The sequence below is a fragment of the Platalea leucorodia genome, assembly GCF_965183815.1.
Source record: "Platalea leucorodia genome assembly, chromosome: 9".
NCBI lineage: Eukaryota > Metazoa > Chordata > Aves > Pelecaniformes > Threskiornithidae > Platalea > Platalea leucorodia.
Window position 1 is genome coordinate 42,251,560 of NC_138831.1, and position 27,742 is coordinate 42,279,301.

The 27,742-nt window shown below is 40.6% G+C and overlaps 1 protein-coding gene across 1 annotated transcript in view; it reads right to left on the reverse strand.

The window, feature by feature from the left end:
- ARNT2 (aryl hydrocarbon receptor nuclear translocator 2) overlaps window positions 1–27,742 on the reverse strand; it is a gene marked incomplete at both ends in the record, with an annotated part of 106,165 nt that overhangs the window by 14,888 nt on the left and 63,535 nt on the right. The window contains 8 exons of the mRNA XM_082321033.1: window positions 2,055–2,178; window positions 2,336–2,408; window positions 9,918–10,069; window positions 14,137–14,211; window positions 15,085–15,219; window positions 17,350–17,426; window positions 26,424–26,509; window positions 26,969–27,034. Of these exons, the coding sequence (XP_082177159.1) occupies window positions 2,055–2,178; window positions 2,336–2,408; window positions 9,918–10,069; window positions 14,137–14,211; window positions 15,085–15,219; window positions 17,350–17,426; window positions 26,424–26,509; window positions 26,969–27,034 (788 nt within the window). The remainder of the gene's footprint in view (window positions 1–2,054; window positions 2,179–2,335; window positions 2,409–9,917; window positions 10,070–14,136; window positions 14,212–15,084; window positions 15,220–17,349; window positions 17,427–26,423; window positions 26,510–26,968; window positions 27,035–27,742) is intronic.

Genomic DNA, 27,742 nt, shown 5'->3' on the forward strand with positions numbered 1-27,742 from the left:
GCTAAACTAATCGCAAGCAGCTAAATTGGCTTTAAAATCTCTTTCCTCAGTTACACTGAATGCTCTTTAGCCTCTGAATCTGGCCCACATCTCTCCCAGCTTTATTCCCACTCAGGACTTTACGCACTACTTCTCTGCTCTCACCTTTGGTACAGCACTGAAAACTTATTTTGTTTTGGTGTTTTACCTCCATACTCAGACCTGCTCCTCTCTAAACCCCATCACTGTACTGGTCAATGATATGCCCTTCTCCCAGCATGACCAGTGTTTCTGCCTGTAGAAAGAAGATCTCTAAGAACTGCATTATCCTGTGCTTCAAGGCACTTACATGAATCAGTGAAGCCAGACTTCCTCTCCCCACTTTTTTAATGTTTTATAATTATGTGTGGCCACTGCATGCCATTATGGCAACAATCTCCGTATGTCAAACCTGTATTTTTACAGAATGTAGCAGAGAATGAGATCGGGTATCAACATAATGCAAATGTCTTGCAGGCAGCATGCAGGTTTGTCAATATTGGTTTTGGACAGTGTATCTCATCTCTAACTGTGAACCATCTCTTTTTATCATTCAGAGAAGACCTTGATCACAGCTCCCATGAGAAATTCAGACAGGGTGAATGTCCCAAAAAAAGCATAGCCTGTAAATTGATAAGAATGAAAAGAGAAATGGCATTTCCAAGAACATAACCTCCCAGCTACCTCACAGCTTGCTAGACCCTTAACCCTAACCCCTCCCCACAAACAGTTGAGAGCTGCCTGAAAAAGAGCCAATAAGGCAGCCAAAAAGCAAGATGTTCTTGCTTGGAAAAACATATTCTGGTGTTTAGGGTTGGAGTCTTGCTACCTTCTAATGGACCCCTTTTATGGCCTCAGCTGTTGACTTCACTGTTAGAGTAGACAGACAAGGATGAACAGGAATAACAGAGAAGTCCTAGCAACAGGAGGACAAAATATCAAGTCTATCCTGCGGTTACAATGCCTTCTCCACTTGAAAAGGCCAAGCCAGACATAAGAAACCAATGCAGTGAGGTCATCTCCCAACACCCCTGGAGTCAAACCCTGTGGGTCGTTTCCTTCATGCACGGCGTGACACTTGCACGTTGATTTATTTAAAACAAATGTAAAAACTTCTCTTTTTCAGTGAGGACAGTTAAGAACAATAAACAATTAATGAGTTCTTCCATGAGCAGTGGAATTAATGAGCTTGGTTTCCTACAGATATATTTCAGATGACCCCTTCAGCTGCCAGTCTTCTCAATGACTTCTGTCTGTTAGGGCAACAGGCAGCATAGGTTGGGCTAGTTTGAGTCAGCTATGTCTGTCCGACTGACAAGTTGGCTGCTACCTCTTAGAACAGGGCTAGGAAATCCTTCGGTGAGGGCACTCAGTAAGGACTCTGTCCTCACCATAATTTTCACAAAATATAGAAGAACATACTATTTCTGAAACTCCTGTTGCTCTTGTAAGAACTTGCCAACAAGTTCAAAAGTTGTGTGAAAAAGAATAAGGACTCACCGACAGGTAAGGTGACTGGAGATGCCTCAACTGACCAGAAAACAGGTATATTTATTACACTTGAAGGCAGCATTTGCCTCTGAAAGCATCAATGCAAAAGCTGGTGATTTGAGAAAAAAACACAGGCCTATCTTAAGACTACATGGTAACTTTCTTAATCCATGTCTATTTAGAGAGATGAAGTCACATCTGCTGTTCAAGAAAGAAAATATATACCTAGAGACGGCAAGTTCTGCTCAGTATGCTTAATATCTACAAACACTTCTTACAGGGCCCCTGTGAAATGAAAAGAGAATCAAAAATAGGTAGCTCTGGTGACACGAAAGCTGTCCTTCCCTCCTTGAATTTACTCCTCATCATCTTTAGCAGAAATATCAACTAAAGGCAAATTCTAGGAAATGTCCTGAAGACTGACGTTGCTTGGAAATTTCTCTGCCACGTTGTAGTTTCTCTTCATTCTCTTGAAGCTGTGCTCCATATCATGTAACCAAGCTTAACATAGCATTAAAAACTAAACATCAGAGACATTCACTTACAAGCAGTTATTCCAGCAAACATCTCAGCAAATCTAGGATCTCTCTCTTGGGAGAAGATAGCATCAGGCTTTTCCACAGACTTTCCACCCTCATGAACGTTAGCTGGTATACTTGGAACAGGCACCTGTTGAGATACGAAGAGGAAGGTAATTCCCTCCATCACATTTGATGAAAAGGAATTCAGGGACAGTCACAATGTATTTTTAATTTTGCTGAAATCTGCCATTGCTTTACATTTTAAAAGATAAGAGGCACAAAAATAAAAACTTGAGAAATTTCACCTGAGATAAGTCATAGGATGACAGCCCATCTCTTTGATGTACTTCAAGTTCTGCTTGCTGCTGCTGAAGTTGTCTGCAAAGGAGACAAAATTGCTTCGTTACAAAAACTAAGATACAAAAAGGAACAGCCATGGTCTCCTGTTTTATACTTAAGATGATTTAGTAAATCCTTTCCTGTGATATTCACCTGTTTTTAAAGCTTTCTCGTTGAGAAAGCCTGCACCACAGGAATGTAACAGGGCACACGAAGTGCTCTGCTGTAATAGCACAGAAATGTAGGTGGGTAAGTAATGGAAGATGGAATACAACCTCCTTATAAAGGATTTAAGAATTCACTACTAAGACACCAAGAATGTCTTCCTCATGTTAATGATGAATGTACCAGACCCCTTCACTGATCCTACTCGACTGAGCAGGAAACCTCCAGTGACATTAACGCAGAATTACACCAGTCAATAAGAAAAAGTGATCAAAGCTCTGTCTGAAGCATGTCAGACCAAATGGAACAACCTGTTGAGCTAGAAAGAACTGCATGTAAATCCTTCTTTGTAATAAAACCTATTTAACATGCTTTCGTTCTACTCTCCTCAGGATCCAAGTCCATATTCTATTCAATTTTTGAAAGCTTTTAGGACAGTGAATGTCCAGAAATAAATTGCTTGTGCTACTATATAAAATCAAGACATTACATAAAATCAATTTGTGTTGACAAATGCTACAGAAAACACAAGTCTCCTTTTCATGCTAATCAGAACTGAACAAAAAATATCCATTGTTTAAATGAGATAAAAATCACTGGAAGTAATAGCCTTAATCCAATTATATGAATTTAGGAAAAATTAAATGTGCAGCAGCAATAGAAAAATACTTCAAAAGAAACTGCCAGAGCTAATAAACATTAGGGGCCACAGAATGAAGAACTTTAGTGTTGAAAACTCTGCAGATGCCTGAAATGCACTTGATTTGTGGAAATGTGCTTGATTTGTGTTTAGTGTCAGGTACTGTTACTTAACTACAATAATTAGCTGTAGGGACAGCACGCAAGCGGTTCTGAGTCAGGCTTATTTCACATTCTACATGTGCGAATATTGCCTATTTATAAAAATGTACAGATCTTTCATATAGTTGTAATATATCTAGGACAGTGAGCTTCTGAATCCATTTCTTCACTTGCTTTTTTTAATTCTGAAAGGACACAAATTCAAAACTCCTAATTAAAAAAAAAAAATCAGAGACGGTTATATTAATTGTTGCTATTGGAAATTTTGAAGTTACTGTAACAAAACAACTTCTACACAAAAAGCCACTGTGCAGTACAGTTTATCAGAAATAAAACCCAGTCCTTTTGACATGAAAGGCAAAAGTGCTACTGATGCATTAAGACCAGAATTTTGCCATTAAAATGTGAACTTAGGCTTTCTTGTTTGGACTTATACCATCCCCACGCCGGGTCATTAGGAACCTCATTTGTCTGAGCACAGGTTTGTACGATTGTTTGCAGACAGAGAAACCCAGCTTTGTCCCAGCGCCGCGCTGGGACGGCAGAGCGCGAGAGCCACATGATCTCGCAGCACAGCGCTGGGTTTGAGCTGTGCCCAGGCTGTAGCCCGATCAATCATAGAATCACAGAATTGTTAAGGTTGGAAAAGACCCTTAAGATCATCGAGTCGAACCGTTAACCTATCACTGCCAAGTCCACCACTAAACCATGTCCCCGACCACCACATCCACCCGTCTTTTAAATACCTCCAGGGATGGAGACTCAACCACTTCCCTGGGCAGCTAAGCAACAGCCCTGAACAGCATGGCCACAGCACCACCGTCACTTCACAACTTCGTGTTGAAAGCAGCTTGCAGCCAACAGGCCAGCTGATAGGTAGGCCAACAACTTGGAGATTTTCCTGTAAAAAGGAAAGGTTCCGCCGTGGCCCTTGTCTGAAGCAGCATCGCTGCCATGGAGAAGGCAGAGTCCCTGGCTCTGGCATGGGCCAGTACCACAAATGGCACTGAACCAGTCTCTAGGGTGAAGCTGGGACCTTGCTGGCATTGCAGCATCTCAAGGAAGACTGTCTGCGTAATGACAAAAAACCTCAGCAGCTGCAAAATTATCTAACTGTTTTGCACCTTCCATGAACAGTTGCTTTCTGTCACTTGGTCACAATTAGCAAGATTACTTCTGGCCGGGGGATGCACAGGTAGCACACCACCTCTGTGAGGCTCTTTGCTCAATTAGCAAAGAAGATATAAACCCCCCCAAATAATGCTAAAGCTCAGAAATTAGGGTAAGACTGGAGTTGGACTGACAAGAAAGTAAGCTTGATACTTGCAAATGATACTTGACGGTGGCCACAGTTTCTGTATGCTTCTGGCCTCTTTCTGAAGGAAAAATCACCTAACAGCCAGGAATTACACACCATGTGGGTGTTCTCCCAGAGAGACACTATAATGTGACAGGCGGTAGTAGATGAGATTTTGCAAAATAGCAAGATCATGGATTTGAAACTCTGGAAAATTAGGACCCATATTTGGCCACAGGCTTGAATTTTAGATTTTTACCAAAATCTTCTTTTAAATTTTGAACGACATAGATTCAAATATCAAGGGACTGAGAGACAAATTTGCAGACAAAGTCAAATGACAAATCAGGCACAAACTGATGGGAATGTGAGGGACCACTCAAACAAGCTACTGAAGTAAGTAACAGATTTTTCCATCCCTTGATGCTTTTCCAGAAGACACTTAGCTCAGACACCAGTTACTAGGCTCCATGGCAAATTGGACAAAAATCTGTGACCTGCAACAAACACAAGATTGGAGTAGATGGCCAAAACCTTTTGCTAGGCTTACGGTGTAAGAACACGTAATACACAGAATCACTTTTGTGCTATGAGTAACATGCAAAAAAAGTCAATCCTCCGGGTCATTAGAGAGCCATGGATTTTCCACATCATTTTAGCCAACAGAAAAGTCCTAAAAATTACCTCTGGAATGCAAAGAAATTCTTTGTTCGCAAGCATGAAATGCATACTTTTCCAACAGAACTATAGGAGGTAATTTAATCACGGCAAATCTATGGGGAAGTTTTTCTAAATACCACCCTGTGGACAATAAACACCCATTAAATCCTGTTGTTAACGTGAAAGCTAATTACACTGTTTCATTTGTTTTTATTACCAACAACTTGGTGCGTGTGTCAATAAACAGCACATTAGGTCTCTTCTGTTCCGTATAAAGTATGTTTTCTTGATTCAGCCATATACATACAAATGAGCCAAACAAAACAGCGTACTTACTAGTTATTTGTTTTGTAGGCACTTCTAACTTAGTGCTCCTTCGGCCTTCTCTAGCTTTCATCTCTAATACTCGTTAAGCTGCAGTACAATATAAATACCACATTGCATTAACAGCACTGAACTTTGGGAACAACCTCCCAAATCCATTCCCTATAAAAACCAAATACTTCAGTGTATCTTCACTGAACTCTGTGCAAGCTATGCTGCACTTAATTAAGATTGAAATGTGAAGCCAGGTTAGCATCTTCTGCTGCTGTTTGCTGCTACTGTATAATTAGTTCAAATGATGCTTGAAACCTGAAAGAAACTGTGCAGCAATTCATGGACCTGCCGACCAGGGAGAGGCGAGCGCTGCTGTCGTGGTTGCTTCAGACCTTGCAACGGAACCAGCCCTTTTGATTGCACAACCACCACATGCAGGTCCCTTCAGTCACCCAATTGCTTGATCGTTTTTGTAAAGACGATACAGAACAAGAGCTTATTACCAGTTTGGGCAAAACTCAAACTGCCTTCTGACTTTGGAACCAAACCCCAAACTATCCTTGGTTTCAATTTCAGTTTCGCAGCTTCAAGGAGTGAAAGAAGAGAAATTTCCTGGCTCTGCAGGAGACCCAACATAGCAAGTAAGGTATTGTCTGGGTCAACTGGGCTCTGCCTGTACTGCAGGAACTCCTGGCTCACCCACAGGTTTGGTACGAAACTGGGAAAGTCCTTGGCTTGAACAAGGAATAGTTCAGCGAATCTGAAGGTTTTGATAGTTAATTCAAATTTCCTTCAGTACCTCTATTTGGAGGAAAAGGGAAGATTCTGTGAAAGTTCCTTTGACATTGGAAAGGATTTCAGCTGAATGAATCTCTCTCTATAAACACTGAAGTCACCTGTTCCTCTTCCAGGCACCAGAGTAACGAAAAAAGGATTCAAACTTTAAAATTAAGTCTCTATGGTGGGAAAGAAACAATACTAGCGTATCCCTACCAAACTATTTTTAAGTAATACAGGCACATGTGCTTCCTGTGTCTGGTTTGGACAAAAAGGGAGTCATAAAAGCCTTGGGGCTGCCGTTGTAAAATCCTCTTTCAGAAACTCTCAAGATCTCCCTCTTTTAGCCTACAGTTTCAAAGTCACGCCTGTGAAAGGGTCTGTCTTGCACTGGCCTTGAGGGATCAGATAGCCCACAAATGGCATGGGGATCATGAGAAAGTGAGCACCACTTTAGCACCACTACCATAGACTGGAATTTTATCAGAATAGTTGATCTCTTTAGTATTTTGGCCCATGAGAATCTGAAACAGAAAGCATCTCTCCCACAAGTGCGGGCTGATTCATCTGCCAGGCTGCCTCCAGCAGTGACCTGTGCCAGCTCACTCCGAGACAGGAATCTTGAGACTCAGGACAACCGTAGGATCCATAAATGCACACGGTGCAACATAGGACTTTGGGGCTTACAAAAATGAAACATCAAAATTTCCATAAAGATCAGAAAAATACCTGTCTTCTATGTATACAAAGACTTAATACAGTTTTATCTATCACCATGACAGATTATTTTATTCAAACGCTGCTCTATGTGTATGTTAAATAAACATTGATCGCAATAATTATTTCTTTTTGGAAATCAAACAGTCCCAACTACACAGGAAGATGTGGTCAAGCAGGGAACTCTTCTTTTCAGCCGAACCCAGCACAAATGCTAAACGTTAAATGCTTCATTTCTCCAGGAAGTTTCTCTTGGATGACTACACCCGAGTGAAACTGAGAGAAGTTTTCTTTTCTTTTTTTGCAAGGAACTAAGTGAACATTTGAACCTAATGTTTCATTATCCTTCTGCACCAAAAGCAAGTTTGGAAAGTTGACTGTTTGAAGCGCCAAAGGAGTATCTTCAAAAAAAAAAAAAAAAAAAAAAAAAAAAAGAAAAAAGAAAAAACCCAAACCAAACCACCAACAAAAAAATAATCAATTAATCCCTCCACAACTGGAACCACCACTGCCCTCTACAGTCTTTTGGGAAAACGCTGTTCACTGACCAACGCAAACCGAAAGCTGTTCTGTTAACAGACAGACACACAGACATACGTACTATGGCTTTAAACTATCCTAAGTTAAAAACTCATTTAAACCTAGAACTTTTGGCTACATTGTCTTTACAATTTCATGGTGAATTTTTAACTGCCTCAAACCTGTATTTTAGGGAGCTGGCTAGATTATCACAGCGATAGACAAATCAAAATTTGTCTCTGTGCAGAACAGCCCACAACTGCACAGTGGAAGGCAGCCCTGCTCGGTCTCCATGCGAAGCACTTTGCTGGACCCACAGCATCGGATACTTCCACCAACACATAAAGATGGCCCCATACGCTGGGGTCGGTGCAGAACATATAGCCCCAGCAGGAGCTGAATCAGGAGGTGGAAATCAACAGTTACCATGACGTACAACTCTGCAAGGCATCTAGGAAATCAGAAGTCAAAACATGACCCCAAATGTGCAAAAAAAATAAATAAACCCAGAAACAGGCAGGAACAGCAGTACATTACAGTAAGGGCTCTTTGGAAATCTGTCTGAGAAGTGGGAGAGAACAGGGGGAAAAACAGAAAACAGTTTGAATAATACATTCTTTCTACTATTCAAAAGCAGGCGTACGATGGGTTGTATCTTGCCATAAGACGAGAACATTTTCTACATGACAGGAAAGAGGGAACATCCTCTGTCAAAGTAGCAGCAGGCAACTTCCATATTAGGTCAACATTTCTGGGTTGTTATTCAGACCTAGCAAGAGAGATATAACACGAGCCAGAAGCTGGCACAGTGCTATTCATCACAGTGAGTGTTGGGATGCCAAGCTGAACAGTATAGTGGAGGCCTGGAAAAAAACATTCCCGGAGTCAACACAACATAAGTCTACAGCCCCAGTTTTTGATCTGTGGACTCTTGGGAACAAAGCACAATTAAGCCAGCCTGGGACAGATTTCAGAAGTCGCTTTTTATTTTGCAGGCCTGTTTTTGCATATACAAATCATTTGGAAAAGAAATACGGGACAGCAGAAATGTGGAAATATCTATTTTGATGCACAGTGCAGACAGGCAGATATTTAGCTGTATGATTTCAAGAAACATTTGCTTGTTTTCAATGAGCTTAACTATTCAGTTTTTTAAGCCTGACTTTTTGGGTATGCAGAAAAAACTGAGCAAAACAATTGTGATGCTGGGTTTCAACTGAGTGAAAGCACAGCCCTTTCCGTCCAGGTATATGTCATGTCCAAAGAAGCAAGTCAAGGAACACCCAGAGACACTTATTAGCTTTCTAAGTTCAAATGCCAAAGCCCCAGGGGTTTCGTTTTGCAAGTGGAGCTCTCGGCATGCATCTTCACTAGTAGACTGCTCGTTCAGCATTTCCATTATACAGTCTCACAGGTTGAGATCTTAAAACGAATATTTCCTCTGAGCTAAAAACTTGGCAAAAAATCTTTGGTCAGACCAGAAGCAGATTTTGTTTTAGAAATAGATTAAGTTTATATTGGAGAGAAGAAATATTTATTAAAAAAGCCCACACTATAAAGTAATGGCTTCATCAAGGCCAGATTAGCTTCTGCAGTTATTGGCTCAGAACTCAGGAGGCTCCCAAAGAATCTCTCCTCAGTTACACAGTGACGAACCTCCACTATACTCCTCGGGTGACCTCCTCTTAAGAGGTCCAATGACAGACTTTTGAAAATATTAATTCAAAGATGGGATGGTTTAATTTCCCTCTTAAGATAAGGGGTTGGATCTGTCCCCATACTTGGGGATATTCCACCAGATCTTAACTGAGTATCAGGAACCCTTCCCACTCAAGCCTACTAGGAAATAATTTTGCCAGCTTTCAAAGGCCATAAGAGTAGACACAGCTCAAGGAGAAGATGCCCAGGTCTACGGAATGGTATGATCACAATGAAGACCGACATGCAATTTTCTCTTTGGCTTCGGAATCAGGCTAACCTTCCTCCAATATCAGGACAGCTGCCTTGCTGCTGGAAGCTCTGTGCTAGTTTAAGGCAGCCTGGACTGAGATCAATAGGCTTGTCTAATGACATAACAGATAAGTGACGTTTCTCCCGCAGCGCAGCCAGGCCCCGGAAGCATCGCAGGATAATGACACAGAGAAACAGCTATGCTGTGAGATATGATGCAGAATAACCCTGTTTCAGAGTGTACTGTTATAGAGAAACAAATGTAGCTAGAAACAGGCTACAGCAAAAAGCAATGCCTAAATTCTTTCAAAACCATGTATGCAAGCATCTGGAAAGGCACATACTTTACATTAGTGTTGGTGCAGATGATGTATTCAATCTCATCGGAATAAGGATTCTGAAATGTGAAGCTGCTGGTTCTGATCAGCATCCATTCCCGGTTTTTGGTACGAAAACGATACATCACAGACAGGACTTGACCTTTCAGTTTCACAACCTGCAAAACCATTTGGAAAGGTTAATAAAAGGAGATTGCTACCTGCTGTGCAAATGAATAGTAACAGCAGTAACTGGTGTGTTTTAAACTTGAATTACAGAAAGCTATGGACACAGCAGGGAGATTCTTAATTTGAAGAGAATAAGCAAAATCTGATTCATGTTTGCAGCTATTTCCTTCAGAATGAAACCTTCATCCTTTGTTGTATAAAATGTCATTTTCCAGCCTGTGTATAAGAATACAGATTCAGGACAACCAACAGGTTGTGCTGTTATCCCAACAGGGAAGCTTTAAGAAGGTTTTAATACAGAGTGCATATAGAGAGATTGACAGAAACCAAACTGAGGACCTTCCAAAAGTTTATATGTAAACCATAAACCAAACATTGCAGCTGAAACAAAAGCCCAGAGGAAAAAAACATTTGAGGTCGACTATCTGCTATTCTGCTTGGATACCTAGCTATACAATTCATGTATGTGACATACCAAATTACACATCAGCATCAAAATTTAGGACAGTATTTAAGAAAGATGGCTTTTTTTAGAAACCATACGTGGTGGTTTCATTTTTTTCCCCAAACACATTTTAAGACCATCTACGATGGCAAAGTGCTAACAAGAAACACTTCCTTCTGGCTTTCAAAACAAGAAAGAGTGAGCCAGCCTTTGAATTGAGAGAACACCAATAAGCCACTGTCCATTTTAATAGTATTAATGAAAATGGAGCGCAAATTCTTTGCTTGGATAGCCTATTTGTTTATGACTAAGAATTCAGATGTCTGTCAATACTCAGTTCAAATTCTGTCTTTGGTAGCTGAAGTTTTGTTGAAGTCAACAGTTGGGCATCAAGTGAGAAGTAAGAAGCAGCCAGCTAAAGAAGTATGCTCAAAACAATACTTGCACGCCGCACTGTACCTGCATTTTATGTGTTATCTAACAATCTTGGTTTAAGTCAGAAGAAAACTTACATGATTTCAAGTCATTCAGCTGGCACTTACCTGGGCTATCTGTGTTTATTTTTTATTGTTTTTCCACCAAGCTATCTCAGGGGCACCTCAGGGAAGGAAAGGGAAGGTCTACTACAAGTAAATGCCACCTCTCATTGTGGATTCTTAACCCTTTATTTTTTATTAGCTATCTGCAGCCTGTATTCTCTAAAAGTAGAAAACCCTATATTTACCCTCTGTCTTTATTGACAAGCAATTGGATTAGGAAAAATGCTCCCATCCTGTTTTTTCCAAAGGTCTGCATTTCAAATTGATCAGTTGGATACAGGATTAAATGGAAAGAATGCAAATAGAAGACACAAAAAGCTTTAGCAATGCCCAGGAAAATAATACTGAGGTAAATGCCTTTTGGGTTTTTTTTGAAATGCTTTTGTAGTTTGAGTTCAGTGAGCAACATTCTTTTATCAGCAATTTTCTACTACCACACCCAGGGTAAAAAAAAACAGAGCTTGTGTAAAAGTGTCCAATCTGAATAGCATCCTACTGGATATCAAATAGCTGTATTCTGGATCCTTTGATACTGAAGTCTATTTGTTGATCTTGGCCTTGAGACTATCTTATTCTGGCCTGATTTTCCCACCCTGATGAATGAATTTATCTTCCCAAGGAAGTAGCTTTGAGATGGATACTGGCAATTGACCAAAAACTGCAAAACCCTCCCTCCTCTGTTATGCACCAACCTGGTTCTGATACTGTCAGCAAATTAGAAATGTCAAGTTTTCAGGGGGTTTTAGAAAAAAAGAGTTTATTGGAAATCACAGTTACCTTTTTAATGAAAATATTTCTAAAGCCAAACTAACAATAATAAAACAAACTGCAGTGATCTATTGTCCTGAAGTGGGAATTAAGCAAACACTAATTCTGTAATAATATATAAAGCATAGAGATCACTGGTGGGAAAATCCTGAACTGTCTTAAAACAGTGCACACAAACAAGATAGCACAAAAAATTTCAAAGCTGAAGTTTAACCTTTACTTTCCTACATTCTTTGGAAATAAAAACCACCTGGTGCATAGCTTAACTGTTTACTTCAGTCTTTTATTGCATGATTGAAATAATAGCCCCAATCACACTGCTACTGTACTGAACAAAAATATACTGAAAAAGGAATTGCCTACTAAAGAAACAGCACATTATTTTCATAAATTGGACAGAGATCAAGTGAACAGGAACTTTCACTTCTAATCTGCATTTTTTCCTGCTGTCTTTTTGTATGACCTTAAGCAAACCACGTTGGTCCCTGATCCCGTGAATCATTTATGCACATGCCTAACAGTGAGCAGCGGCAGCGAAGTCCCCAGCAACGAGTTCAGGGATACACCAGCAGCCTCCCACAGCCTGATCTCACTCTCAGGGAACACAGTGAGGCCTAAGTCATCAACTTAAACGTTAGTTAGTCAGCCCTTCTCAGCCCCAGGCAACCACTTCAGAGACGGATGTTTGATGTATTATTATCCAGCAGCTCTCTGTCATTGTGTGTTGGATAAATTAGTGGAATCAATCATTTGGGCATTAGTGAAAAACAGCATATGCGTTCTCACTGCTGCTCATGCGCCACTGATGCCATCAGGCACAAGTTCAGGGAGCTGAACCAGCTGAAAGCTAGTCCCATGCACAGGCGATTAGTCCCTTAGCTAGCCTACCCGGCAAGTCCATCTGTGCTACTATCAGGAGAGTAGGAAGGGTGGGGAGGAGAGAAGTGGGAGCAGGACCTGACTCCTGGTGACAGCTATCCATCGGGTAGGTTCAGCTGCAGCATCACACCCCCAACCAAGGTGGGGCAGAGAAGATGACTGGGTGTGCTGACCTATTTCGAGCATCTAACTCTCACGGGCTCCTGCCTGTCAATCAACACCTTGAATTTAAAAGGCCTTTAGCTGCTGTTTGAACTTGGTCCGTTCAAGGGACACTCAAGCGGATGCAGAGTGCTCACACAGTCTTTTCTGCTAGCTCAGCAGTGGGGCTGGTAGCCTCTGCTTGAGGGAGGGGGTGGTGAGAAATAGCTCAAGAGTACTGGTACCTTTCTATCTCAAACACTTCTGTGGAGACCATAACCTCAGTTTCACCATCTGTTCTATGGACACAGAACAGCATTTAGTTATTTTCCCCAGAGAGGCTTTTCAAGCTCCATTTTTGCATGCCATGCCTGAATAAATAGTTGGCTATACAAATTATTTTAGAAGTCACTTCATATCCATGTTTCACAGCTGAAAATACATCTCAGCATCCAACGCAAGATGGATCAACAAAACTTGGTTGAGCTATAGGCTGTTGTCAGAAAATCTGGAACGACTTAGAACATCTGAACCTCAGTAATCAGTTAAACATACTACACCAGGCTTTCTAGCGCAGTAGGGAAGGTGCTGAAAAGACCAGCAGCAAGCAGAAGGCTTGGGGAAAGCACTCCTACTGTATGTCCCAGATCAATTTGAAACAAGAAGCTCTACAATGGAATAAATGCCTTTGATATAGTTGATGTAGATGTGGCCCACTGTAAAAACGAATCCAGATCAGTAACTCTTTCCATATGTTGTGTTTCTTTTGTTACTTCTGTCTGCATTTCAATTCCTAACAGGGAGAAGGGCCAAATTGTCTATATAGTGGTGTAACTCCATTAAAGTATGAAGCATGTCATCTATGCTAGCAGAGAATTTAGGTCCTAAACAATCCAGCATTCTGGAGGAGCGTAACTACTTTCAAATCAACAGCCCGCCTTGGAAGGTAAATACTTTCGGTTACCACTAAACATAGTGGGATCTAGACAGGCATCTCCAAAACAGCTCTAACTGTGCAGTGAACACTCAGCTCATTTTTTGTAAAAAGAAAACAAAATGTATAACTAGGTGACTTATTTCTGAAAACACGGCAAACGTGCTGCAGTTTAAACTAACATTTATGCAGCTTAACTGATTAGCAACTGATCAACAAATTGTTTCACATCTTGCTACTCCTGCATAACAGAAAAATACCTTGAAATGAAAAATAAAAGCTACTTCACTAAACAAAATAATAACAAAAATAATAAATAAATGGCAGAAGAAAAGGAGGAGGACACAGCACCTGTTGGAAACTCTCCCTCAAATGGCTTTGATCTTCAGGATGGCAGAATTCTAAAATATCTTTCCCCAGAAGATCCTAGAATAAAACATAAAGCTGTGTAAAAAACCCAGACCATAACACAAATCCACGTGCAGGTCTGCAAGTAATCCTTGCAGACACTAGATCTACCACCCCTAATGGGACTACTCAGTTAATCGGGGATGAATCATACAAACAACATTTATAGGCATCATGCCCCACATTATATTTGTGCTGTTGCATAGATATCTACAAACAAATTTTAAGTAATTTTTTTAATACCTGTGAAATGGTGTCTTGAAAAGACTGACATCCTCTACTACAGCTCATTTTATGGCACTACTTTTTGTAAAAACAGTTATTATAAAGCTACCTAAAATCAAAATAAATGGGAAAAACAAATGAGCAAGAACTTATTTTTGCCCTTAAATTGCAACTGTTGAGAGTTATCCGAGGGAGAGCAGCGGTAGTCAGGAGTTCATTTACTATTCTACTCCGTTCTGTGACTAGCCTCCTGTTCAGAGGAGCAGATGTAAGCCTAAGGAAAATAGATGCCATAAATGATGTTTGCTTACTGTTCAATAGATTGGCAGAAGTCAAGATCTACAGGACTAAAACTCCCTCCAAGCACTGTTAACTTTCTATCACAGAAATGTCTTCACTGGAAAGCTGTGCAAGGTTTAAAGCATCTTGCTGTTAGAATTCTAATTGGATCTAAAAGGCATAAAAAGATACCCCACATAACAAAGGGCAAAACTGTAAATTTTAAAGAGGCGTGGACAGCAAAGAAAAATGAATAGCATTTAGGGCAGGACAAATGAAATTATCAGCTACAAATACTTCATGTTTTGCTGCTTTTGTTTTTAATGCACAAATGGAATTTTCTTCATTAGCTCTAACCAGTCTCCACATTTACAGCGACTCACTGACCTGGGGCTGGTAGCCAATGACACTGATGCACCTTGGGTCAACGAAGGTGATGACTCCATCAGAGTTGTGCCTAGACAAGAACTCAGTTGGGACCGACATGCCATTCATGTCCATGCACACTGGAGAGCTGGTTACCTACGACCAACGAAGTCCACAGCATTTAGTCCACAGAACAGTCACCTTAAGTCAAATTTGATTATGTAGCTAAAGAACAAAATCTGTTGGCAGAGTGCTAACTACTGAAGGAAGCCATAAATAAAACAACAGCACAGATAAATGACACAGAACAGCCTTTAGTCTAGTTTGCAGGGCAAATATCTCACCCCATGGCACCTACCTAGGCTTAACAGCACAGCAGGAAAACAAATACAGCAGAAGTGCCCAAGAAGGAGGGATATAGTAAGGATATAAGTGCAGCCGGATTCATCTCACTTTGTAGCACCACGTTCAAGTTAGGCATCTTGGTTCCTACCTTTGTCAACCAAGAATAAGAGACTTGCAGAGGACAATTCAGTCCACCGATTTTAGGATAGGAAGGTCAATCTCTAGAAGAGGCCAAGTCGTTGTCCGTAGACATATCCAATAGGACCAGCTCAGACTAATCACTCGATTTTCAGGTGAGATGAACCTCACCTGAAACACCCAGAGAACCTGAATAAAGCTCTCCAGAGGTTGAGGTAGGTGATATTAGGCCAGCAAGTGGCCGCTCATAATGAAAAAACACAGTCCTCCTATAAATGCTCCTCAAATCTCATCAGAGAGAATGATGCATTTCCAGCTCTCTGCCTGAAACCTGTGCAATCAGGCCACTTCACATCCATTCATTCCTACTGGGGCTACAAATGACACCACTGTTTTTCTTACAACTTCTAGAGCTACCTCCGTTAATAAGGTCCCAATGAAAAAAGAGCAAAATCTCTTTTTTTCTGTCTTAAAGCAGATTAGCCAGTTAACTGTATGCAAGCCTTCAATTTGCTGTTCCAGAATAGAGTTTTAATTTGTGCACCTTGACTCCTTTGTGATTAAACCCATCCACAGAGCCTCCTCTTGCCCTCCCTCACATACCCTGCTGACTCTTCTAACGTAACAGATGTTTTGACACTCCACATGTTACTAATGTGATTTTCTCGGAAATCATCTTTCTTTGGCAGCTGTTACATTTGAATCCCTGTAACTTCCTTCTCTCCATTAGTGGAATATATTACCCTTTATTATAAAAGCATGATTAACCTAAAAAACATCATGTGATACATCTGTAGCTCTGCCATCATAATGGAGACGCACTCTGCAGAAGCGCTAACGCTTGCAGTAACGCGCAGGCTGTTCACATCAAATAAGATGGGTTTGGCACCTGTGCTCTAATGAAAGGGTCATTCTACCTTGTAAGAAGGAGCAATGCCATCCTAGCAGATGGCAACGAGCGCAGGCCAACAGGAGACCATGCAGGAGGCTCAAACACGTTCACCCATGGCAGAATTCCCAGACTGGGAAGATAAAAATTAGCCTCCCTGCGGCGGTGAAGGAGACTCACCGCAACTGCTCTAGCTCCTGCTCAGAACTCTCGTCAGCAATGAACAAAGGAAGAAAATGTAAAACGTCAGTTGCAACCGTCTGGACAAAAAGGAAGTAAAGTTTTATTCTCACAGTTCCCTCGGCTGACATCACATCTGAATGCACACTACAATACACACTGAGAATAAAGCTATTATTTGCAAAGTGCCTCTTGACTGCCTTATCTTTAGCATTTTCAGAATAACTCCTGCAAACACAGTTTCTCAAGTAGCTGATTAGTCAGAGAGCGAGAATGAATGAAAGAATAGCAGGCAGCACATCACTGGCTTTCGGAGCCACTTTAACCTACCATCTGCAGCACCTGTACTCCCACATTTCTCACAATCTAGAATATCCCAGAATAGCAGATCTGTACATGCTTATGCTCCAGGAGCATCTTTGCCACTATTGTTGGGTTAAATACACATATGCACCAAAATCATATTTTCATTTTGCTCTGTTGACATGTTCTAAACAAGTCCTGCCGACAGCAGAGGGGTTGGAACTAGATGATCTTTAAGGTCCCTTCCAACCCAAACCATTCTATGATTCTGTAAGTCACTGGCTGCACACCAACATCAAGGCACTTCGTATTTGGTAGGCATGTTAGAAGTTACAGTCTAGTACCAGAACTTTGTGCAAATCCTTTACAACTAAATCACAACACTGATTACGCTTTCAGAAGTAGTTTGTATAAGGAAAGACTGTCATTACCTGAAGCCTTCCTATTGCCACGAGGCAATATTTACTACCTTGTCCCACATCAGCGTCTTCTTCTGGTATAGTCATTCCTAAAGTAAACAATAACAAATGCTGTTATAATTAGCAAATTGGGATGAGCAGAGACACTGCTGGCCTGTTTCTATACTATTCTAGATGCTCTAAATCATACAAAATACCCTTATTGCCTTATTAACGCATTACCTCTGGGTTCAGATCAGATGATCTTTCTCAGTTGTGCTCGATCCTACAGACCTCACACGCATATACAGTACCCATGGCAGCTATTTTGGCAGCCGAAGACAAAGCAGATACAAAAATTCCATTATACACCGAGATGGACAATAACATTTCCATAAGTACTTCGCAGCACGTTACCGGAACCATGTGGTCACTTAATATGTTCAGTGAACACACATTATGTTCAGTTTTCTTTGTGAATAATATATTATAATAAGCCTTAAAAACAAGGCACAGCCTACATTTTTCATTAACTTCCTGTTCTTATTTAACAGCTGGTTTTACTTTTTTCTATAATGGACTAAATCTGGGTCATTACGTTGAAAGAGTGAAAAAAGGCGGATGCTTTGCTAACAGTGCTTGTTTCAGTTGTGTAACAGGAGTAACTATTATAAACACAGGAATAATTTCAAAACATACATGTGCACTGATTTCCACCTCAGTGTTTCACAAATAGGAACATTCAGATTAGCCCTGTTTACTTGCTAGTTGGCTAGGCCTTTAGTTAAGGCTATTTCCCAACTCTGCTGTTGAGATACCAATTTCCTATGAAGCACTTGAAAAAACATCTTCCGAGGGTGACACTGCTGACTTATTTTAAGTGATTTGTAAACTCTTTCACAAGGCTTTTCAAGGAATTCAGTCACAACAGGCAGTGAATGATTTAAGAGGCACTTTAAAGCATTAGTGAAATTAATAGCAAAGCAGCTACTAATTATGAAACAACAGCCACTTTATTCTCAAAATTTATAATTCCCAATGTTAGTCAATCTTTGGACCGTGCAGAGGATGACAGCATACAACCTTCTTAAATGACGCCTCTGAAAAATGACTATAAATGCTGCTGAACAAACGGAAGCAGTCTCTGAAGGAAGTTATTTTGTATCAAAATAATTGAATCTTATCTGACAATCAGTTTCTAAATAGCACTCTACAGGTATTTTTCAGTCCCCACTGGGCTATGTAATAAAATAAAATACACGAAGTATGAAAGAAAAAACCCTGTATTTTTGTATAACATATTCAAACTTTATTTGCAATGGAATTATAATTTTGGGGGCCTAACTTCATTTGCAGCCCCCGACAGGTAACTAGGATTTTATCAGGGGACCTCAAGAGCCTTCCAAAGGAGGAGCGTTACTGTCCCTTCTAACAAGTGGGACATTGAGGTGCAATACGAATTTCAACGCCACACGCTACGAGAGGCGGGCAAAACCCCCTCGTCTTCTGCACAATGATCTTACTATCCAGAGAGACAAATTTGGCCCTAAATAACTCCTTAGCTTCTAAACCTACGTGATAGCCCTCACTAAATGCCGGGATACTCCTCTGACATGTTTTCTTAGAAGCTGTATGAGAAGATCAAGGTGGCAGTATGTGACCTTATGAGTACATTTTAAGAAATCAATCATTAAACACTTAAGTTATAAATAACATTGGAAGGAATTGACACATGTTATTTTTCAATTAAATGTTATTTTGTGCTCCCAATAAAGGTCCCCCTGCGGGTTACTCGGGACCCAAACTTCACTCAAGATCCTTCACCTGATGTAGAACATCCTTGAAATGAAGACAACCTGCATTTACTCTGCCTGTTTATCCTTCAAGCAGTTAAATTACAAAGCATTGCTCTGATATTGCACACACTGCTATTCCAGTCTCTTCTCTGCTACACACCAGGCAAACTACAAACAAGAGCCCAAACACCAGTAAGTCCCTTGCTCTGAGACACCAGCATACCATGGAGAGCATAAACCACTGACATGAAACTACAGTTAAGAGATTCATATTACAGAAGTATTTTGTTTTCCTTCCTTGCTGTGTTTACACACAGTTATATCTTCAATAGTAATTAGCACTTAGTAATTAGCTAACGACAGCTCCAATAGGCAAAGGAACTGAATTTGGCGGCCTCTTGAGAAAAAGAGAGAAAATTACCTTGAAAAAGCAGCGGCAAACATATCTACGCAAAGTTGTGTCCATTTTAGACAAAATTTTGGCAGACGCACAGCTGCTATCTGCTCAGATACATATGGGGTGCCCAGAAGTGTGAGCTCCCAAAACTAAACCTAGACTCCTCCACATGAGCAATTTTAAATAGCTAGAAAATGGGAATTAACTGAGAATTTTGTGCAGTTTGCAGGGGATGATAACTGGAATCCAGCAGTTTCACCTTACAAAGCGGTGACTAGAGGTGTGAACTGAGAGCAGGACAAATTAAATGATGCAGCAGCTTAGGATGGAGCATGAGGATGCTGACTGCTGCAAAAGAAATGCAGCAGTGTACAAAAACAACCTCGGGAGGAAAGAAAGCACCGGAGCAACAGAAGAGTTGACCTAAGACTTTGGCTGGAAGACGGCAGCAGGGACTGCATCCCTCCCGGAGATGGATGAGGAGTCTCTCACTCCTCAGTCCTGCACTCCGCACCAGCGCAAACCTGCAAGTTCAATCGTCAGCCAAAAGAACAAACATTTTAAAAGCTGGTGCCTGAAGCAATCACGGTTACATTTGGACAGCTTGGTACAGGTGGTCTGATTTCAAAGAAGGTGAGTGATTCTAGGTCCTACCACCTTCAGAGGATTTTCTTGGTGGATGCCTGGTACTTTGAGAGTTAGGCCACTTAAACACAGGGGCCTAAGTGCTGTTTTAAGGAAATAATTCTAGGCATTCTAGTTGGATGACCTTAACCAAAAGGTCCCTTTAAAATGGAGTTTTCCATTTGAGAAGGACAAATTTAAAGCATTTTCCCTTGACTTCAAAAGCTTTTTCAGTCGTTTCCTTAGTGGCACAGTGTATGACAAAGAACAGCAAAGATACTCAGCTGGATGGCTTCCACTTCGCATAATCTTTTTTCTGCAGTTTTCAACAACGCTTTCCTTTTTAGGAACTTGGTCCATGCTTGTTACGGCCCAAATAAACTCAAAGCAACATAAACAATCTCCAAAATTAAACCTAGCTAAGAAACACCATTTCTGATGTCACTCTGTTGGCAAGGGAGGCTGTTGTTCTAATTTTCACCTTTCCCCCCACCCCCAAGATGGATTACATTTGGTCTGTAGAACACACTGGAAAATGTATTAGCTGGGTTATCTCACAAGACACCCTATGAATAAAAAACACTCTGCCTGGAATTAATCAATACGTGACCCAGTGAATTGCTAACCCTTCCCTAAAAGTGCCTAGAGTAAAAATATGCCAAAATGATTGTCTGCTCGTCTGCAGTGTCGGTGACGTTTACTGACAGCAGTCCACAGCTTACATATTACTGACAGCATTCCAGAGAGGGAAATTGTTTTCTTTACTCCCTTGCTGATAATTACGAAGTTTCAACTGTGGGTGAGCTTATGCATGAGATGCATTCGTAGAGATTTACTTTTGCTCTAGCATACTTCCTACTGAACATACTCCAATACGGACAGGTAAATAAAGATATGTGTACTGCACTTAATAGTGGTTTGTCCACCTCTTAACATAATGTAATATTGCCTCTTAACATCGCTAAGTACCATCAGTATCTCTGAAAAAAGTTGCAAAAGCCTCCAGGAGAGCAGCCATAAAACTGATCTTTAGGAGGCATCAACAAAAAAACCCCATACATTAGTTATTCACATTCTTTACATGTAACCCTGAGAAAGGCTTTGTTTCTCAACATCAAATATATGCTCCTCTTGAATAACAGATATAATGCTATGCTTGTTCAAGTTAATATCAACAATTTGCAAAGCTAAGCCTGGAACTGAGCATCACAAATAGAATGCTGTGCCGTTCAAAGTTATATTTGATTTCCAAGTGTGCTTTATGCCAGCAAACAGTTTCCCACAGGGTAACGGCATGTGTTTGTGTGGACATAAGGAACTTTTTAGTTTTCCCAATGAGCTTCCAGTTGGCTTTAACCACAGAACAGCTTCATTTTCTGCCTTCTTTCTCTATCCTTCTGCCCCATATTTTCTGCGAGACACAGAACAGTGTTAGTGGATTTGTGGTTTTACTTCACTCAAAAATAAATGAGTCTTTAGAAGGACATAATTTAAGCGTCCAGTGGTCACCAGCAATCCCCTGTTAATGCCTATCTCCATCAGAATAATTTCTGACAGTTACACGCCTGTGCATGAAACTGCACTGTGGGATGTTATCTCCCATACACAACAATGGAAAAAGGCTTTTACAAAAAAAAAAGGCTGTGGATGTTTACAGCATACCAAGGAAAAAATCTTGTGAAAAATCCCAACAAAAACTAAATTCTTCTTTAAAAAAAAAAAAAGCCTTAAAAATGACAGTACTGCAAAGAATATTCAAGCAACTATTTTGTTTTGTATTGAAAGAGGGAGTACTTTGCACAAGCATCCAGATTCTGGCCAAAACTTTAAAATAACCTAACAGCTTTGGCATGCTGTGGTTAAGACGTTACCGTAAGTCTGACTTGGAAGACTAAAATGTTTCTTTTTTAAGATAAAAAACTAAGGAGAAAAAAAAAGCTTTCAACATTATTTGAATTTAACGTTATTCTGGGACTTTTTATTTGAAGTTTTTGAAATAAGCATCTAAGTCTTTTCTTCACTATGTGTTTTTCTGCAGGTCCTGGCTTTGATTTACACAAAACTAGCAACATCCTGACAGACTATATCTTCTCTCTCCACCAAATATTTTCCATCAATTGTTATGGCATGAAAAGAAACTACTAGGAAAATATCATATGGACCGCATAAGATTCATTTCCTTCCAGGAATGAGATGCTCAGAGGGGAAAAAAATACAAGAAAAGCAAATTCTTGCTTAAGTTGAAAACTGAATGATCAGGAGAAGGTCAGCACTTCGTAGTTTTGTGAGTGGTTATGAACTTGAAGCATTGTCTAGGCTGAGGATCACAAGCTGCTTCATCAGGAAGAGGGGGACAAAGGCTGGAGTCGGTGCTCAGCCAGTTTCAAACAAGGGTTCTTTTTACCTCATTCAAAATAATCCAACACGGCACCGTTGTTATTTAATCTAGCATACACTCCACATAAGAAATGAACAACGTAACTGGTTGGAACGTTGATTGGGAATATCGGACTCCTTTTTCCTTTGACTTCTCCACAAAGTTTACCCCGATTACTTGAGGACAACATATAATTTATGGGGATATAAGTGTGTCGGTATCACATGCCGAGTTTTGTACACGAGCTTAGTTTTACCCTTCTCTTGCAGGGACAATGGAGGAAAACGAACGGACCGTTAACAAACCCAGCCTGAACAGACAGATGCATTCCTCAAAGCGGCTCAGTCTTCTCTCTGTGTCCCACTCACTCAGAGGCAAACCCGCTGTATTAAGGGAACAGCCAAAGAGCTCCTTTTCCAGGGGAACACAGAGAGAGCTCAGGCTGCAGCGCTCCTGGATCTGCTTTGGTAGGAAACGTGGCAGAGGCAGGTGCTGCCTGCGGGCCTTGCATGCTCGGAGCTGAGTTCTGTGCCGAGGATGAGGCATGATGCTTCCTGCATTTTCTCTCTCATTTCTCAGTGAAAAAGAACAGTCTGCCAATAAGCGAGCCTTCCTGCTCCATTAAGGATAAAGGAAAAAAAAAAAAAAGTCAGGCTAGATGTGCAAAGTGATTTCACACTGACCACAGACCTCAGCCATAACAGAATTTGCTTTCTACTTTAGATCTGTGAAAAAAAACCCCAGTCCTTAAAATATGCCACCATACCGATGCCAGCTGTCATTTGCTTTCACCCATTTAAAGTATTTGAATTACTTAAGAGATTTAGCATAGACTACTCACAGCAGCAGTGCTGTCAAATCTGATAGTCTATCACACGAATAATGATCACACAGCAGTTCTTGTCTTGATATTTCTGTATCAATACTTATTGTGTTATACTCAGTGTGGGACTAATAAAAATTAACACATTGGCCACAGACAATGCAATACAATCCAGAAAGAGAAAATACCAGGTGCTAAACAAATTAGATTAAGTACAGACTAAGTGCATTTACTAAATATTTGTTATTTCGTTTATGAAAGTTTGTTTTATGTGTTGTATATCAGTTGTATAATGCACGTGCCACATTGCATGCTCTAAAAGAAAAGGATATGAAGTTTATATTAGAACGTCCACTTGGCAATTGAAAAATAAATGAAAATGATCCTTTCCATAGCTGAATTTTAAACAGCTGCAATTTAGCACAAACCCATTTATTCCCAAGAATCCAGAGACGATGCAAAGGCCAGGGGCTTGCTACTTTCTAGCTGATTTGAACAAAAGTAATTTTATTACAGGGTAGAAAAGCCTTAGCAAATTCAATTACTGCTGCAGTTATTTCATTTGCTTTGCAGATTATGGTTGAATTACCATTGGAAATGAGAACAAATGCAGTGATGTTGCCACTTATTTACCCAAATGTATTGGGGACCAGTTCAGCCACGGATATTCCCATTCAACTCCGAAAGTCAACGGATACATGACCATCACCAACACAAAGTGGGGAAGACTGTGAGGGCAAATAAACACTCATGAAAGAGGCCCCAGTACAGTACTATATGCTCTGACAAAGGCACTCAGGCATGACTACGATGAGTAACAATTTGGATGGCAAAAGAAAAGACCACTGAAATTCCACATACGGTTGTCAAAATCTAAAACATCCCTTAGGACTGTGCTATAGTCTGGAGGCATTAACATTGTGGAGCAGCGCTGGGATATCATAAGGGAGCACCATGTGATTTTGAGGAGTGGAGTAATAGAAATGGGATGAAATTCAACATTACTAAATGCATAAGCATGCACTTGGGGAGTAATAACAGTCATAAACTACAGCAACAGACGTGGGATGAAACTTCGCATTACTAATTGAAAGTTCACACAATTCAAAGCTATTTTTGCTGTGACCTGGAAGATCCTGAGTTGACAACTGAGAAAAAGGCAGCCTGATATGTATATTGGGTGATTAAGGATGCTAGCAGGATGCACCATACAAAAGAGAAGTATGCCATATCATATACTGCCAGTCAAGATAGGAAATGCCATTTTCATTCTACATCACTACAATCTCACCTGGACAAGAGTGCAGAGTTCCAGTGACCCACATTTTGAAAAGTTAAGTGAAAATGTGAACAAGTGGAGAGAAGACACAAGGGTTAAGAAAAGAGAATGCACTGTGAGAGTGGAGATTAGAAGTAGGCTGGTTTAACTTTGCAAAGTCCAGGCAGACAGGATATGACCTCCTTCTGGAAACACACCAAAACACTGGAGAGACACAAAAAGGAAAACTCCTGCCTGATCTTCAGTGCAATATAGTCTAAGAATACACTGGCATAAACTTCCCATAAACTAATGAGGACTGGAAATTAGAGAGGTTGCTAAGCATGGGAGAGCAGTGAGGTTTTGGAAGAGCTGGAGAAGGGGAAAACACCTCACTAACATAGACTGGAACTTACAATGTGATACCGACCAATGGGGCACTCAAAGATCCAGAAGATCCTTTTCATCCCATGCTCCTGCACTGCAGTGCCTGCTCCCCTGCAGAAATGGCAACTGGAAGTCATATACTGCTGACGTTGTAACCTAGCGCTGACAGGAATTCATGCGTTTGCAGCTCTGCATCAGCAACATACACCCCTGAAGGGTTAGATCTCTTTAAATGTCCCATAACACACAGCAAGGTTTTCATTCAAGCTAAGCAAGGAGCTAAAAGAAATCTCACTTGACCTGCACCTTTCTGAAGAGACCTCCTGTTTATCAAGACTGAATTCAATTATGTTTGGAATTACCAATAGAAAAGTTAATCTCTTTGTGGAAGAAAACAAAAAAACCCTTCCATTTTCATAAAGCAATTTATACACACTGCACTCTCACTCTTTTGAGAGAGAAATGAAATTGAAACATTTTGACTCCTACAGCACACTGAAGTATATTAAATCCTATTAGCAACAAGAGGGAAGGTTTTCCTCTTCTTCCAAAACTGCAATTCAGCAGAAAATGACAAGAAGTTAACATCCGCATGCTGCTGTCTGCACACTACCATACAGACTTGATGCAAACCACCTCTTAGTATTCATAATCCCCGAATAAATGTGATTTATGCTTGTGGTATATGACCGCAAAAGGGCAGGACAACTCATGATTTGATTCATACCAGCAGGCGCTGTCATATTGCAAACAGCCTCTTCAACTACTGCAAATGCCAAGGTCAACTAATCCGTTCATGATGATGTCTCGATGAGCTCCACTGTCTCCTCTCTGAATTTTTCAAAGGTAAATATTCCCATATGTAATACTGAGTTACAGTAGGTAAATGTTTTTCTCTGCAGTTCAAAGCAATATGCCAAGATCTGTTTCCCAGAAAAACAGCCTCAAAACAGAACTTACCACAAAGACTGAACATTGTCCACTAATACCACCACTTTGAAGTGAGGACCTATGCATCTAAATTGAAATTACACATTTTCATACATAGGTGCTTGCAACTCAGTACTTAAATATAAAAGCACTAGCTAGTGTTTTCTAGAGGTACAAATGCTTTGTGTTTACCTTCTTAAAATCAGGCCATTTTTATGTTGGTTTATCAGATTGAAAACTTCTGGCCCCAGCTGCTGTAATCCCACATTTCCAACAACTCCACTGCTCTCTGTCCCGACGAAATTGAGAAGGGTTTCACATGCAAAAATGGGGAGGCCCTGAGTGAGTAGCAACAGCCTATTCCTTGACATCAAAAGCTTCTCAATATGAGACTGAAAGGGTTACCCCACTGAAATTCTGCCTGGTTCTGTACCGGGAAAGGATCCCGAGTCAGGTTTTCAACTGTCTTGCAGGTAGCACAGTACACACTGCCTTCAAATGAGATAGATACACACCTGCTGGCGGCCAAGCCTTGATATAGCCAGTGCAATGGACCACAGCATACTGTGCTTCGCCTTCTTTTACTGGGCCAAGGCCATTTCTAAATGAAAAGGAAACACAAAAATATCACATTGACTGACATGCAGAAGAGCTTTATGTTTTTAAACTATGACTACTAATGATTTACTGATATTTGTAATTTATGTTAGAAACAACCATCAACCTAGAATTCTGTACAATGTCAGCTCCATTACAATGCTATTCAAGCCGTACTTGTTTTCCATAATATTTCTCTGAGAAAGATACTGAAGCTTATTTTCAGAGATGGAGCTGGTTAAGAGAAAGAAGTTGAGTGACTTGCGCAAGGTTTGCAAAAAGACCCAGTGACTCTGCCACAGTTGAATTTAGTGGCGAGTTCTCTCCTGAGACCCAGTGTTATTTTATGCTGTGTGCTAATGCAGATGTTTGTCCAGGTAGTACTCCTTGAGTGAGCATTAGTCCAGTGGAAAATGAGCGTGCTTATGGCAACTAATTGTTGTGATAAATTAAGTAATAGTACCTGTATCTTTTTCTCATGGTGGTTATTCTGTTCAGAGGTAAATGATCCAGAGGAGCATTTCCACACCTAAAAGTAAATTCATATTTGAAATGGCTCAATACTTAATAGAAATACCCAAGATGAAAATGCATTTTAAGATCTTTATTAGTAGGTATAAGTAGACAATAATGGATATTTATTTCTGACAGAAAGTCACAGATTCATGTTTTCTTAGAACTTGCTGCTTCCACAGGCTGAGCTTTTTGGGTGTACTACAAATATTTTCTTTATAAAGAAAAATAGAAGAGACTACAAAAAGAATCATAGAATCATAGAATCGTTAAGGTTGGAAAGGACCTCTGAGATCATGGAGTCCAACCTGTTAACCTAACTGCCTGGTCCACGTCTAAACCATGTCCTTAAGCACCACATCCACATGTGTTTTGAATACCTCCAGGGACTGCAATTGTACCACTTCCCTGGGCAGCCTCTTCCAATGCTTGACAACCCTTTCAGTGAAGAAATTTTTCCTAATATCCAATCTAAACCTGCCCTGGTGCAACTTGAGGCCATTTCCTCTTGTCCTATCACTTGCTACCTGGGAGAAGAGACCAACCCCCACCTCGCTACAACCTCCTTTCAGGTACCTGTAGAGAGCAATAAGGTCTCCCCTCAGCCTCCTCTTCTCCAGGCTAAACAACCCCAGCTCCCTCAGCCGCTCCTCACCAGACTTGTGCTCTAGACCCTTCACCGGCTTTGTTGCCCTCCTCTGGACACGCTCCAGCACCTCGATGT